General features: G+C 27.3%; 1 protein-coding gene across 1 annotated transcript in view; it reads left to right on the forward strand.

Annotated features, from left to right (window-relative positions):
• Positions 1 to 15,172, forward strand: part of LOC141301024 (protogenin B-like) — a gene marked incomplete at its 5' end in the record, with an annotated part of 37,725 nt that extends 22,553 nt beyond the window's left edge. The window contains 9 exons of the mRNA XM_073831278.1: positions 954 to 1,049; positions 1,587 to 1,773; positions 1,850 to 1,977; positions 5,933 to 6,103; positions 10,921 to 11,100; positions 11,575 to 11,698; positions 11,772 to 11,910; positions 12,065 to 12,181; positions 14,891 to 15,172. Coding sequence (XP_073687379.1) covers positions 954 to 1,049; positions 1,587 to 1,773; positions 1,850 to 1,977; positions 5,933 to 6,103; positions 10,921 to 11,100; positions 11,575 to 11,698; positions 11,772 to 11,910; positions 12,065 to 12,181; positions 14,891 to 15,172 — 1,424 coding nt within the window. The remainder of the gene's footprint in view (positions 1 to 953; positions 1,050 to 1,586; positions 1,774 to 1,849; positions 1,978 to 5,932; positions 6,104 to 10,920; positions 11,101 to 11,574; positions 11,699 to 11,771; positions 11,911 to 12,064; positions 12,182 to 14,890) is intronic.
• Positions 15,173 to 16,836: the final 1,664 nt, after the last annotated feature.

The raw sequence follows: 16,836 nt of genomic DNA on the forward strand, positions 1-16,836 counted from the left end.
GATGTGATTAATCGCGATTAATCGTTTGACAGCATTATTTAAATTACTTTTTTCCCACATCAGTCTACACTCCCTACTCCATAATGACAAAGCAAAAAATAGGTTTTTAACATTTGTGCAAATTTATTAAAAATAAAAAACTGAAAAGATCCCGTTGCATAAGTATTCATACCCTTTTCTGGGACACTGGAAATGTATCTCAGGAGCATTCATATTGCTTCTAGATGTTCCTACACTTGGAGTGGAGTTAAACTGTGGCAAATTCATTTGAATGAGTCTGATTTAGAAAGACACACACCTCTCAGAAAAGGTCTAACAGCTGAAAATGCATATCGGAGCAAAAACCAAGATAACTGCCTGTAGAGCTCAGTGACAGACTTGCGTTAAGGCAATGATCTAGAGAAGAGTTCAGAAACAAATCTGCTGCATTGAAGGTTGACAGAAGCATTCTCCATAATGGAAGACGATTGGAACAACTAGGACTCTAGAAAATGTCCAAGCTGACAGAGATGGAGAGGTGAAAAGGTGAGGCAAAGAATGGCAGATAATTGCCAAATGCAGATGACATCAGACCCAAAAAGACTTGATGCTGTAAAGGTGCTTCAACTATGGACTGAGTTAAGGGTATGAATACTTATGCAATGTACTTATTTCAGTGTTTTATTTTTAATACATTTGTAAAATTTACACTCCATACACCATAATAATGACAAAGAACCAGATTTGCAAATTTTACAAATTTATTAAAAATAAAACACAAACCTATTTTTTGCTTTGCCATTATGGAGTAGGGAGTGTAGATTGATGTGGGGGGAAAAAAGTAATTTAAAGTAGTTTAACATAAGGCAGCAGCATAACAAAATGTGAAAAAAATGAATAATTTTGCAAGGCACTGTATATGAGGTACTTCATTTATTTTATTATGTAATAATATGATTTATTTTGTTTTGCAGACCCCAGAGTGAAGTACCATGTGAAACTGCTAGCGTTCAGTGCTAACGGAGACGGCTATCAGGCTCATCAAACCGTCAGCACTCCAGGATGTCCTTGTAAGTGTTCAAAAAAACAAACTTATGAACGTCAAAACCTGAGCATTGAATCATCTGTGGGATTCGCATATTAATATGAGGCCCTGGACCACAAAATCAGTTTTATTATCGATTTTTCTTCCAAAAATCATTAGGATATTAAGTAAAGATGATGTTCCATGGAGATATTTTGTATCAAAACCTAACTTTTGATTAGTAATATGCATTGCTAAGAACTTCATTTGGACAACTTTAAAGGCGATTTTCCCAATATTTAGATTTTTTGCACCCTCAGATTCTAGATTTTCAAATAGTTGTATCTCAGCCAAATATTGTCCGATCCATAACAAACCATACATCAATGGAAAGCTATCATTCTACCTTTAAAATGATGACTAAAATGATGACTGGTTTTGTAGTCCAGGATCACATATTTAACTAGAAAAGCAAACTTTGGGAAATCTTTCTTTGTTAGCATTAAAAACGGATGGACAATTTTAAATATTTTAAGCAACTAAAGTGTAAATATTTAATGAAGAGTCTCTGTCTGTCTGTCAGCCGCACCGAACCGGCGTTTGGCCGCTCTGCCGCCTCCTGACCACATCGAGGCTAAAGCTAACAGCTCCTCGGCGGTGAGTCTGAGCTGGGGCCGTCCTGCATTCAGTTCTGGAAAACCTGTCAGTTATTCCATCCGCTATGGACCCGTGAGTCCGTCCGACGCTTCCACTGTTCGCTACGTCCAAACGTAAGTGCTGGCTCGACGTCAGTTGTAGTTTATTAGCTTGTGGATTTGGTATCATATTTGTTTTCTCTCTCTTTAGGACTGAGCAAACCGTAACACTAACCGGTCTCCAGCCAAACACCCGTTATGAGTTTTCAGTGCGTCTTCAAATGGATCAGATATCCAGCCCCTGGAGCGCCACCGTCTATCAGAGGACTCTACTGGAAGGTACTGGCCATTTCAGATACTATTATAATTTTATTAATATTTTAAATAAATTTTTATTTTTATTTAAATTTGTTTTAATTATTTAAAGTTTTAGTAATTTTGTTTTGTGTTTTGGACTATTTTTAAAGTTTTGTTTCATTTTTATTTATTTATATATATTTGAGATATTTGAGATACTATTTTAGTTTTATTAATATTTTAAATAAATTTTTATTTTTATTTAAATTTGTTTAAATTTGTTTTAATTATTTAAAGTTTTAGTAATTTTGTTTTGTGTTTTGGACTATTTTTAAAGTTTTGTTTCATTTTTATTTATTTATATATATTTGAGATATTTGAGATACTATTTTAGTTTTATTAATATTTTAAATAAATTTTTATTTTTATTTAAATTTGTTTAAATTTGTTTTAATTATTTAAAGTTTTAGTAATTTTGTTTTGTGTTTTGGACTATTTTTAAAGTTTTGTTTCATTTTTATTTATTTATATATATTTGAGATATTTGAGATACTATTTTAGTTTTATTAATATTTTAAATAAATTTTTATTTTTATTTAAATTTGTTTAAATTTGTTTTAATTATTTAAAGTTTTAGTAATTTTGTTTTGTGTTTTGGACTATTTTTAAAGTTTTGTTTCATTTTTATTTATTTATATATATTTGAGATATTTGAGATACTATTTTAGTTTTATTAATATTTTAAATAAATTTTTATTTTTATTTAAATTTGTTTAAATTTGTTTTAATTATTTAAAGTTTTAGTAATTTTGTTTTGTGTTTTGGACTATTTTTAAAGTTTTGTTTCATTTTTATTTATTTATATATATTTGAGATATTTGAGATACTATTTTAGTTTTATTAATATTTTAAATTAATTTTTATTTTTATTTAAATTAGTTTAAATTTGTTTTAATTATTTAAAGTTTTAGTAATTTTGTTTTGTGTTTTGGACTATTTTTAAAGTTTTGTTTCATTTTTATTTATTTATATATATTTGAGATATTTGAGATACTATTTTAGTTTTATTAATATTTTAAATTAATTTTTATTTTTATTTAAATTTGTTTAAATTTGTTTTAATTATTTAAAGTTTTAGTAATTTTGTTTTGTGTTTTGGACTATTTTTAAAGTTTTGTTTCATTTTTATTTATTTATATATATTTGAGATACTATTTTAGTTTTATTAATATTTTAAATAAATTTTTATTTTTATTTAAATTTGTTTAAATTTGTTTTACTTATTTAAAGTTTTAGTAATTTTGTTTTGTGTTTTGGACTATTTTTAAAGTTTTGTTTCATTTTTATTTATTTATATATATTTGAGATATTTGAGATACTATTTTAGTTTTATTAATATTTTAAATTAATTTTTATTTTTATTTAAATTTGTTTAAATTTGTTTTAATTATTTAAAATTTTAGTAATTTTGTTTTGTGTTTTGGACTATTTTTAAAGTTTTGTTTCATTTTTATTTATTTATATATATATATATATATATATATATACACACACTACCGGTCAAAAGTTTGGGATCAGTAAATTTTTCTTCTTTTTTTTTTTTTTTTTTTTTTGAAAGAAATTAATACTTTTAATCATTGATAAAAAGCGATAGCAAATACTTACATTGTTAGAAAATATTTATATTTTGAATAAATGCTGTTCTTTTGAGCTTTTTATTCATCAAAGAATCCTGAAAAAATATCACAATTTCTAAATAAATACTTTGCAGGGCAACTGTTGCAATATATAATCCAATATAGATCCAATATAGATCATTCTAATAGTAAATCAGTATATTAGAATGATTTCTGAAGGATCATGTGACACTTAAGACTGAAGTAATGGCTGATTAAAATTCAGCTTTGCATCACAGGAATAAATTAAATTTTAAAGTATATTACAATAGAAACCATTGTTTTATATTGTAATAACATTTCGCAATATTACAGTTTTTTTTTCTATATTTTTGATTAAATAAATGCAGCACTGATGAGCATAAGAGACTTCCTTTAAAAACATTACTACTCTTACTGACCCCAAACTTTTGACCGCTAGTGTATGTATATATGTATATGTATGTGTATATGTATATATATGTATATATATTTATTATTATTATTATTATTATTATTATTATTATTATTTTCATTTTTATTTATTTTAATACATCGAGTGAAATTAAATGAAACTGAGAAATGTTGTAAATACATTTTTTAAAATATATATTTACTTTTTATTCCAGTTTATTTTAACCCTTCTGCGACCTTATGGACATTTTTGTCCATTTCAGTTTTGTTTTTTTATTATAAGTGTGCCTGTGTTAATGCCAACTGCATACATTTTTGGCTCAGGTGTTTATTTTATTGAAATTTTAATATTTCATCCTCATTTCCTTCAAAAATCAATTTTACCCTCCGTACAAAAAATACTCACACTCAGGACCTTAAGGACAAGGTAACCCAGGGTCATTTGACTATAAAATGATGCAATATTTGCTAATAGGCATTCATTCTATCAGCAAGGCTTAAAATTTTACAATTTTTTTTTACTAGATTGTGCCATTTTTTCAAATTTGGCATATATATATATTTTTTTTTAATCTAACACTACATAACAAATCTAAATGCCTCTAAATGAATGTTGTTGTTCTTCACTGACACCCAAGAATCTAATAAGCAAAGAAAAAAATTCTGCTTAGCATTTAGTATATGGAAATTAACTACTATTTTTAATTTTTCATAAAAAAACACCTGTGGCATTATGCAAACAAACCAGCATTTAAAGGTTACAGTTCAGAAAATTAATGAATGTTTGGTATCAACAGATGCTGGTTAAAAAATCGACATCAGTCGAAGTGGAAAAAAAATATTAATAAATCATATTTTCATGACAGTTTTTGGACATGGACATTTTTGTACATTTTGCACCTATGTGTAACTTTTTTTAACGCACAAGGGTTAATTTAAGTAAAGTAGATGCATTTTTGTTATTTTTAACCAAAATAACCCTGGTGCAGACTAGTATTGTTTCTCTACCAAATTATTTCTTTATATATTACACATTTGAAAAAATAAAGCAGCAAACACTTAAAGAAAAAACTGTCAGCATAATTTAAAATTGTAGTTATTTTGTTGTTTTTGAAATGCATGTATTTATTTATAGTTTTCTTTTAGTACTAAGTACTACGTTTAGTACAAGTTAAAATTTAGAAATGTTGCCTTGGAAAGTAACTGAAATAATTATTCTTTAAAAAAAATTCATTTCAGTTCAAATTAATTTTATTTCCAGTAAAGTAAATGTTTTTTTATGGTTTTAGTTAACCATAATAACCTTGGTTCAGACTAGCATTTCCACCAAATTACATAAATTATTGTATTTGTTGATATATTATAAGTTTGTAAAAACAAAGTACCAAAGAGTTGACTGTGACTATAATTCTAGATAAAGTTTTAGTAATTTTGTTGTGTGTTTTGACATTTTTATTAGTGTTTTTTGTTTATATAAAACGTTTATATCATTTTTATAGATTCTTATTTTAGTTTTATTTGTTTTAGTACATACAAATGAGAAATGTTGGCAACTAGCTGAAATAAAATAAGTTTTTTTTTTTTTACATTTTAATTTCAGTTAATGTTTATTGATAAGTGGAATAATTTCAAGCAGTCATATGAATTCATAGTTTTAGTTATTTTAGTATACAGTATCAAGTTAAACTAAATGGAATCGAGAAATATTGCCTTGCAACTAACTGATTTTTTTTTATATTATATTTTATTTTAGTTAAAGACAAGTAAATGCTGTTTTAGTTTTAGTTTTAGTTAACTATAATAATCATAGTCCAGACTGGACAAATTATGTGTTGATATATTTTTAGTAGTAAACAACAGAGAAAAGACTGTCACCATAACCTCATTTGAGATTGAGCCCTTCATTTTATTTTTTAATCTTCCGGCAGCACCGTCATCTCCACCGCTCTCCGTCAGAGTGAGTCTGATCGAGGACGACACAGCGCTGGTGTCATGGAAGCAGCCGGATCAGCCCAACCTGTCCGTCACACACTACACCATCCTGTACGCCTCTCAGAGCTCGTGGATCGCTGGGGAATGGCAGGTTCTTCAGAGAGAAGGTGAGCAGAACACCATCACGTTTTTTTAATCTAAGAGACTACAGGCAAAGCATTGCTTTTTCATGCACTGGTCATTATTCTGATTTTAGGCTGTTTTGCTTCTGATAATGTCTTATTTCAGATTAGTGGAGAGAAAACATTTAAAATACACATTCAGGTTTTATTTTATTACACTTTATCTATTTGCGTGTGTAGATTTTAATTCCAATACGTATCTTGGAAAGTTTTTTCCTTAACTTTAGCAGCACTTACATAAACCAAAACTTAGGGTTTTATTCCTCTCTATATATTTAATGTTTGTACAGAGGGGTTTGTTCATGTGTTATTTATTTATTTTTATTTTTTTCATTTTATTTGCGTCTGTAGATCTAATTTACAATGCATATCTTTAAAGGCTGTTTTCTCAAAATTAGTTTTTCTCCACTTCGGTATCATTTACATACTCCAAAACTTAGAGTTTAATTCCTCTCTATTTATTTAATGTTTGTACAGAGGGGTTTGTTTATGTGTCATTTGCTTGATTTTATTATTTCTCTTTATTTGTGTTTGTAGATCTAATTTACATCTTCATAGGCCGTTTTCTCAAAATTATTTTTTCTCCACTTTAGTATCACTTTCATACACTAAAACTTAGAGTTTTATTCCTCTCTATATACTCAATGTTTGTACAGAAGGGTTTGTTCATATGTCATTTGCTTGATTTTATTATTTTACTTTATTTGCGTCTGGAGATCTAATTTACAATACATATCTTTAAAGACTGTTTTCTCACAATTAGTTTTTCTCCACTTCGGTATCCTTTACATACACCAAAATTTAGAGTTTTATTCCTCTCTATATATTCAATGTTTGTACAGAGGGGTTTGTTCATGTCATTTGCTTGATTTTAGTGTTTCACTTTATTTGTGTCTGTAGCTCTAATTTACATCTTTAAAGGCCGTTTTCTCAAAATGAGTTTGTTTATGCATTTCAGTATCATTTACATTCACCAAAACTTAGAGTTTTATTCCTCTCTATATTTTGAATGTTTTTACTGAGAGGTTTGTTAATATGCCATATTTCACTTTATTTGCATCTGTAGATCCAATTTACAATACATTATCTTTAAAGGCTGTTTTCTCAAAAAGATTTTTTCTCCGCTTCAGTATCATTTACATACACCAAAACTTAGAGTTTAATTCCTCTCTATATATTTAATGTTTGTACAGAGGGGTTTGTTCATGTGTCATTCGCTTGATTTTTTTATATATTATTTTATTTGTGTCTGTAGATCTAATTTAAAATGCATATCTTTAAAGGCTGTTTTCTCAAAATTAGTTTTTCTCCACTTCGGTATCATTTACATACACCAAAACTTAGAGTTTAATTCCTCTCTATATATTTAATGTTTGTACAGAGGGGTTTGTTCATGTGTCATTTGCTTGTTTTTTTTGTTTTTGTTTGTTTCATTTTATTTGCGTCTGTAGATCTAATTTACAATACATATCTTTAAAGGCTGTTTTCTCAAAATTAGTTTTTCTCCACTTCGGTATCATTTACATACTCCAAAACTTAGAGTTTAATTCCTCTCTATATATTTAATGTTTGTACAGAGGGGTTTGTTTATATGTCATTTGCTTGATTTTATTTTTTCTCTTTATTTGTGTCTGTAGATCTAATTTACATCTTCATAGGCCGTTTTCTCAAAATTAGCTTGTTTCTCCACTTTAGCAGCACTTACATACACAGGGTTTCCGCGGGGTCTTAAAAAGTCTTAAAAAGTCTAAAATCTAAAAATCAAAATTTTAGGCCTTAAAAAGTCTTAAATTCGCTGTTCTAGGTCTTAAATAATTTTACACAGGTCTTATTTTTCCGATGTCCATGTAACGCTACCTCTAATGCTCATTTAAATTCTCTTTCTGTTGTTTCCGTGGTGTTGTAGTTCTTTATTTCGCTATTCCAAATATAATTTGCTGTATTTAAACTACAAATGAGACCAGCATGCAATAGCCAATCAGCTTTCTGTTATTGGCGCGAGTCTCTCTCGGATTGTACCGCAGAAGTAAAATGGATTTAACTTTTTAGCTTTGGGGAAGTGCAAGTTTAGCGATACTTAGCTTGAAAAAACTGAATATAGGGCTTGGCTAAGGCCAGTTGCTAACGACTGTAGATTTTTTTCCTCCCTCTGTGGAAGTTACTGCGTCTTCAGACAGAATCGCAGTAGCAGAATACAGGTCAAACTACCTTTTTCTGTATATAATGTTATCAATAATAATAAGAAATATAGGTCGAGCTAGCTGACTGCCAGCCTTCGAAATACTTTTAAAATGTTTTTTTTTACTTGCCCGACTGAACAAACCGTCTGATTAAAACTGAAGCGACAAAAACAACTAACGTTAGCGAAGCATCAAAAGGCAAGAAAGATTCATATTTTAATACATTCAACGTAAACAGAAATTGATAATGGATAGTGTATTTCTGGTCTATTTGTGACATACTTTAAAACAAATGAATGTAACAGCACTCTAAAGAAACACACTGAGGTAAAAATTTAAAATGTATAGTTTATTTATAACATGATATAGTTCAGTAATATACCAAGTGAGCTTTTTGCTGAAAATTCTCACAATTACAAATGTTACATTAATTTTAGCTCAATAAAAAAGTAGTTAGTCAAGTAGTTACTTACATATTAGACAATATGCACCATTAGCAGAAGCATTCTCCTTGCTTTTTGATCGAATCAGTTGAAATAACTCGCTCATGAAGTGACTTACCGCCACCTGCTGGTAGTTTAGTGTGTTTAAAAGTATGCCTCCACACCCAACATTTCTAATTAATATATTTATAAATCAATAAATGTATTTAAAACATTAATCTCACTTTTAATTTTGCAGTGTGAATTATGTAATCTCACTGCTAACAGCCATTTAGAATTTATTGATAAATTCATAAAATAAATTTCAAAGGTGATGCATACATTTCAAAAGTAAAAAAAGGCCGTTGTAAAGGTAAATCAAATATGCAGATTTAAGATGTAAAAGCTAATAGAGCACTGATGAAAATATTGCTTCAGAATTTTTTTTTTTTACATCAGATATTTCTTGTGGTACTTTTATGGGGATTTTTTGTGTGGAATAGTATCTGCTGATATGAAAAGTTCACTGTATATCGTAGTAATAAATTTAATTTATGACAGCTATACAATTGTGTTTACTTTTTACATTAAACACATTAAATATTACATATATGCATGTAATATAATATCTATTTCCATTACAGGTTTCGGTCTTAAATTTCATATAAGGTGGTATTAAAAAGGTCTTAAAAAGTCTTAAATTTCACTTGTTCATATCTGCAGAAACCCTGATACACCAAACTTAGCAGTTTTATTCCTCTCTATATTCTGAAGGTTTTTATTGAGGGGTTTGTTCATGTCATTCGCTTGATTTTTTTTTTTTTTCACTTTATTTGCGTCTGTAGATCTAATTTACAATACATTATCTTTAAAGGCTGTTTTCTCAAAATGATTTTTTCTCCACTTTAGTATCACTTACATACACCAAAATTTAGAGTTTTATTCCTCTCTATATACTCAATGTTTGTACAGAGGGGTTTGTTCATATGTCATTCATTTGATTTTATTATTTCACTTTATTTGCGTCTGTAGATCCAATTTACAATACATATCTTTAAAGGCTGTTTTCTCAATTATCTTTTCTCCACTTCAGTATCACTTACATACACCAAAACTTAGAGTTTTATTCGTCTCTATATTCTTTTTGTTTGTTCATGTCATGATTTTATTATTTCACTTTATTTGTGTCTGTAGATCTAATTTACATCTTTAAAGGCTGTTTTCTCAAAATGAGTTTGTTTATGCACTTCAGTATCATTTACATTCACCAAAACTTAGAAATGTATTCCTTTCTATATTCTGAATGTTTTTACTGAGGGGTTTGTTCATGTCATTCGCTTGATTTTATTATTTCACTTTATTTGCATCCATAGATCTAATTTACAATACATTATCTTTAAAGGCCGTTTTCTCTAAATTAGTTTTTTTCCAATTTAGTGTCGCTTACTTAAACCAACACAGAGTTTAATTCCTTTCTATATTCTGAAGGTTCTTACTGAAGGGTTTGTTCATATGTAATTTGCTTAATTGTATTATTTCACACTATATTCGTAATTTACAATACATATTTTTAAAGGCCATTTTCTCAAAATAAGTTTGTTTCTCCACTTCTGCATCACTTACATACACCAAAACTTAGAGTTTTATTCCTCTCTATATTCTGAATGTTTGTACAGAGGGGTTTGTTCATATTTCATTCACACTGAATCATACAACATTTTATTCCTAAAAAAATATGGTGAAAATGTATTTTATTGACAGTATTTTCTCATATATGTGGCGGTTAAAAAGAGAATTCCAAAATTTTAAAAAAAATTTAACTGCAATATCTCAACAAAATCAAAGAAAATGTTCAGAAATGTAATTTTAAGAACATAAAACCTCATTTCCATATTTAAACATAACATTTCAGAAAGCTTGTAATAACAAATAAAGGTTAATCAACCGGGGAAGGATTTTAATACAATATTTGAAGAGTTTACCTTGTTAGTTTTTCGTATTTTGAGCATTCTTTAAGCTTTCTTAGCTCAAGAGATTTATTTATATAATAAAACTAAATTAATATAATATCATATTTCATTATCACTTTCATGTTGGCTTCACCTAAAATTTAGTTTTGAGATTTAAAAATGAACACGAATAAGTCTAATCAGCTCAAAGTTCAGCTGAATACATCTCTCTCTGGGTTTCTCATTTTTAGGCACAAACACAATGGCTCTTCTGGAGAAGCTGGAGTCAGGTAACATTTACCTGGTGAAGATCTCAGCCTCTAACCAGGCAGGTGATGGTCCATTCTCCAGCACCGTAGAGCTGCTAGTCAGAAGTAAAATACACCAGGGAAAAAACACACGTCACACCGACAGCCACGCTGAGAAAACAGGTACACATGACACATCAAATCTGTCACTATCTGTTATAATATAAGTTATATACAGTGCCTTGCAAAAGTATTCATACCCCTTCATTTTTCTCACATTTTGTTTTGTTGCGGCATTATGTTAAACTGCTTTAAATTAGTTTTTCCCCACATCAGTTTACACTCCATACACCATAATAATGACAAAGCAAAAACCAGATTTGAAATAAGTCCATTGCATAAGTATTTACACCCTTAACTCAGTACATAGTTGAAGCAGCTTTACAGCCTCAAGTCTTTTTGGGTCTGATGTCTGATGGAAAAAAGTAATTTAAAGTAGTTTAACATAAGGCAGCAACATAACAAAATGTGAAAAAATACTTTCGCAAGGCCCTGCAACTTTAAATACATTTTAATTATTTATCTATTTACGTACTGCATTATGACAAAAATGTGTTTTGTTATATTTTAATCAAGTTATATATACCATTTCTGCAGCGTTTATAGACGGCCTGTATCACATCGATGAAAAGTCCATGACGGGTATCATTGTTGGCGTGTGTATCGCTCTCTCCTGCATCCTCCTCTGCATCTTCATCCTCCTCACCAAGAGCAAAACACAGTGAGTCTCCAACAGTTACAAAGGACAACAAAACTAGATGGCCACGATCTGAATGATTGTTTTCTCTCAGCAGGAAATCAGCTTCCTCTAAGATGATTGGACAGGTGAGGAATGATGTCGTGCGCAGTGGTGCGTCATCAGCCAATCAGCAGCAGACGGAGAATGCAGAGGTTCTGCTGCCGATGCTGAGGACTCACTTCATTGATGCCAAAGTAAGAGTCTGTTCATTATTATATTATTTACCAATGTGCAGTTGAAATGACTAACATAGATTAGGCTTAAATTTATTTTTAAGTATTTTATTTATTATTATTATTTATTTTTGTTTACAAAATGAGGTTTAAAATACATACTGTTTCTTTTCAGGGAGGTACAAATTTGATGATAAACCACACCGGACCCATTATGAGTGATGCTCAGAACAAAAGGCAAAAATGGAGCATTTTTGTAAATAATCAGACGTCTAATGAAAATAAAAGCAAGGTGAGTAACAGAGATAAATATTTTTAGTAATTGTGACCCTGGGTCATAAGGATACATTTTTTCGAATAAATAAATAAGCTTTTCATTGATATATGGTAGGGTAGGACAATATTTGGCCTTCCAAATATTGGGAAAATCGCCTTTAAAGTTGTCCAAATGAAGTTCTTAGCAAATGCATATTGCTAATCAAAAATTAAGTTTTGTTTATATTTTCAGGTGTCGTTTTAATTTTAGTTAAATGTTTAGTCATTATTCTCATTTTAATTTTGGATGAAGTTTTGGTCATATTCTTTTGTGTTGTCATTTTTATTCAAGTTTTTTTTTTTTAAATGTGTATATATAGTTTTTACACATTTTAAATTTTTCAGTTTTTTACTTTTTCAGTTGTCTTTGCCTACTAGCTGAAATATTTTGTTTTTTTATTTATTTGAATTATTTGTTAAATATATATTTTTTATATTTAATTTTTCATAATTTTTATTAAACTTTTTTAATATGTCTATTGTTTTTTATTTTGAGTTCTCATTTTAATTTTGGATAAAGATTTAGTCATTTTCTTTTGTGTTGTCATTTTTATTCCCATTTTTTCTACATGTCTATATAGTTTTTACTATTTTTTTTTTTCAGTTTTAGCTTTAGTTATTTTAATAAATAAAGATAAACTGAATAAAAAGAGAAATTGTCTTGGCCTACTAGCTAAAATATTTTTGTTTGTTTATTTTAATTATTTTTTTAAATATTTATTTTAAATTTATTAAACTCTTATATTTATTTTGTTCATTATTTTTTATATATTTTTTAAATGTCTATAAAGTTTTTATTCTTTTTTTATTTTGAGCTTTTAGTCATTTTCTTTTGTGTTGAAATATTTTCAATTAAATTGTTTATAAATTGTGTATAAATTGTTTATTTATTTATTTGCATTATTTATTAAATATATATTTTTAATATTTTATCTTTTTTATTATTTAATTTTTTAAATGTCTATATTGTTTTTTTTTTGTTTTTTGTTTTTTTTTGTTTTCATTTTAATTTTGGATAAAGTTTTAGTAATTTTCTTTTGTGTTGTTGTCTATATAGTCTTTACCCATTTTTTTACAATACATTTTTCAGTTCTAGCTTTAGTTATTTTAGCAAATCAAGAAAAACTAAATAAAAATATATTTTTTTAAATATATATTTTAAATAAATTATTAAAATTTTATATATATATTTTTTTTTTCATTATTTTTGTGAAACTTTTTTTTTACATGTCTATACAATTTTATATATTTTTATCTTGAGTTCTCATTTTAATTTTGGATCAAGTTTTGGTCATTTTTTTTTGTGTGTTGGCATTTTTATTCTATATAGTTTTATTTCAGTTTTAGTTTTAGTTATTTTAATAAATCAAGACAAACTGAATAAAAAGGAGAAATATTATCTTGACCTACTAGCTGAAATATTTAGTTTATTTATTTACTTTAATTATTTTTTAAATTTTATATATATATATATATATATATATATATATATATATATATATATATATATAATCAAATTTTATATTAAATTTTTTCATTATTTTTATTAAACTTTTTTTAAATATGTCTAGTTTTTTTATTTTTTTATTTTGAGTTTTCATTTTAATTTTGGATAAAGTTTTAGTCATTTTCTTTTGTGTCTTTTTTTGTGTCCACTAGCTGAAATATTTTGTTTATTTATTTATTTGAATAATTTCTTAAATATATATAATTTTTTTTATTTTTCATTATTTAGTTTTTTATATATCTATATCGTTTTTTTAAATTATTTTTATTTTGAGTTATCATTTTTATTCAAGTTTTTTACATATATATACTTTTTACTTTTATTTCCGTTTTAACTTCAGTTATTTTAGTAAATCAAGATAAACTAAACAAAAAGGAGAACTGTTGTCTTGGCCTACTTGTTTATATATTTTTTTGAATTATTTTATATATTTGTAATATTTTATCAAATTTTATATTACATTTTTTTCATTGTTTTTATTAAACTTTTTTTAATATGTCTATAGTTTTTATTTTGAGTTCTCATTTTAATTTTGGATAAAGATTTAGTCATTTTCTTTTGTGTTGTCATTTTTATTCCCATTTTCTCTACATGTCTATATAGTTTTTACTATTTTTTTTTTTTTTTCAGTTTTAGCTTTAGTTATTTTAATAAATAAAGAAACTGAATAAAAAGAGAAATATTGTCTTGGCCTACTAGCTAAAATATTTTTGTTTGTTTATTTTAATTATTTTTTAAATAATTATTTTAAATAATTTATTAAACTCTTATATTTATTTTTTATATATTTTTTTTAATGTTTTTTTTTATGTTTTTAAATGTAAAGTTTTTATTCTTTTTTATTTTGAGCTTTTAGTTATTTTGAGTTCCCATTTTAAGTTTGTATAAAGTTTTAGTCATTTTCTAACTATTTCGGTCTTTTTTTACATGTGTGTGTTTATGTAATATTATATATATATATATATATATATATATATATATATATATATATATATATAATATTATATAAAATATAATATATAATATTTTTTTTTCATTTAACTTTTAACTTGTTCATTTACTTTTTATTGAACGTTTTAAAAATTGTTTTAGTTTCAGTAAACTGAAATAACTCTGATATGAAATCAGTTTTGTTATTTTCTTTTTCTGACCATGAGCTCTGATGTTTATGTTCATCAGGTTGAGGATCCCGCTCGTCTTTATGAAGTAGGAAAGACGGTTCTGTGTTACGAGGACGAACAGTCGCGCATCTACCGTCCTTACGGGGAGTCGGAGAGTTCGCAGACCAGCGGCGGAGACTCAGGAAACTTCTCTCACGACGAGACGGAAACCGCCAGTCCCAACAGATCCTCGTTTCCAGACGCCGCTGTGCAAAACGGATGCGTCTCGAGCGTCTCTGCGCAGATTCCAGACGACACGCTACCGAAATCTCCCTCCCGCCTTCAGTTCGTACCGCTTTAACTGGCCTGTCAATCATGCGAGTGGGCGTGGCCTGTGATTCCAAGGCCTATAAATACAGTTTGCAGCCTTTCCTCAGGATCAGATCAGTGATCTGGATGTTTGTGCCAAAAATCTCAACGGTTTGAGAGTTTGAATAGCTTTATGAAGTCACAGACGCTCTGTTGACCTCGACAAACTTGCACAACCCTAATAACTTTCCCTTCCAGGCCGGACCTACTTCGAGATGAAGGTTCTGGACCGGTTTCGGATGAATGTGTTTCCTATCAGCGTTAATGAATGTTTTGAAGAACGCCTGATGTGCTTTACGCAAACAGACGAGTGTTTTCTGTTCGCTAAGTGACAGAGACGGAGTTTTGTTCTGCTGTCTCTCTACCTCATTTCTGATGACACTCGTCCTCGGTCTCGTTTTTGTTATTTTGAAACGAACACTGAATGTGTTTGACGTATATAATCCAAAGAAAATGGGTGACACTTTACATTAAGGTTTCATTTGGTAATTAAATTAGTTAACGTGGACTAGCAATGAACAATGATTCAACAGCAGTTATTAATCTTAATTAATGTTAATCTCAACATTTACTTTTGGTTTTTAAAGTCTATATATAAAAAGTCTTATAATATTAGTTAATGATCCCAAACAAACTGCATTTCATTTAGCTGCACTTAAAAAATAAACGCTAATAAACAATTCAGGAATTGCTAGTTGATTTAAAAAATAATTACTAAATAGTATTTTATTGTTTTGTAATTTTATGTGCTTTTGTAAATTGTTTTATTATGTATATATATTATATATATATATATATATATATATATATACACAAAATATTTCTTTCAGTTTTACATTTCTATTAGCTACAATAAAAAATACAGACCAATTCATAAATTGATAAATTGTACAAATAATTAAAAAAATAGCAAGTTTTTAATAGAAATACTGAAATTATATTTTCTTGTAGATCTTTTCTATTTTAATTTACTTTTTTTTAATTAATTTTGTTATTTTTCTGTCTGTTTTATTGTTTTATTATTATTACAATTTAGGTTTAATTTATTTTTCTTTCATTTTTTTCAACTACAATAAAAAATAGAGACAAATTCGTGAACTGCTAAAATTTACAAATAACTACAAAAATTGGTGACTAACAGTTAAATGTGTTTTTTTAACTAGAAAGACTAAAATAATAATTTTCTTGTAGCTTTTTTTAATTATAATACATTTTTAAATTAATTTTGTTATTTTTTTTGTCGGTTTTATTGTTAATTTTTTTATATTACAATTTAGGTTTAATTTGATTTTCATTCAGTTGTACATTTCTAATAACTACAATAACAAAAAAATAGAGGCAAATTCATAAATTGCTTAATTTTACAAATGATTACAAAAATTGACAAGTAACAAGTTGAGTTACATGTGACTTAAATAATATTTTCTTGTAGCCTTTTTTCTATTGTAATTTAAATTTAATTTTTGTTGTTTTTTTTTTGCTTATTTTTTATTTTTATTTTTTTTTAGGTTTAAATTCGTTTTATTTCTGCTCTTTTTAGTTTTAATTTCCAGTGAGTAATTTTGACCTTAAATGTAACACAAACAAATACCTATTAACTACAAAAAAAAATCTAAAATACTTCGAAACATTTCAGAAATTTCTAGTGATTAAAAA

The sequence above is a fragment of the Garra rufa genome, chromosome 25 (assembly GCF_049309525.1).
Source record: "Garra rufa chromosome 25, GarRuf1.0, whole genome shotgun sequence".
NCBI lineage: Eukaryota > Metazoa > Chordata > Actinopteri > Cypriniformes > Cyprinidae > Garra > Garra rufa.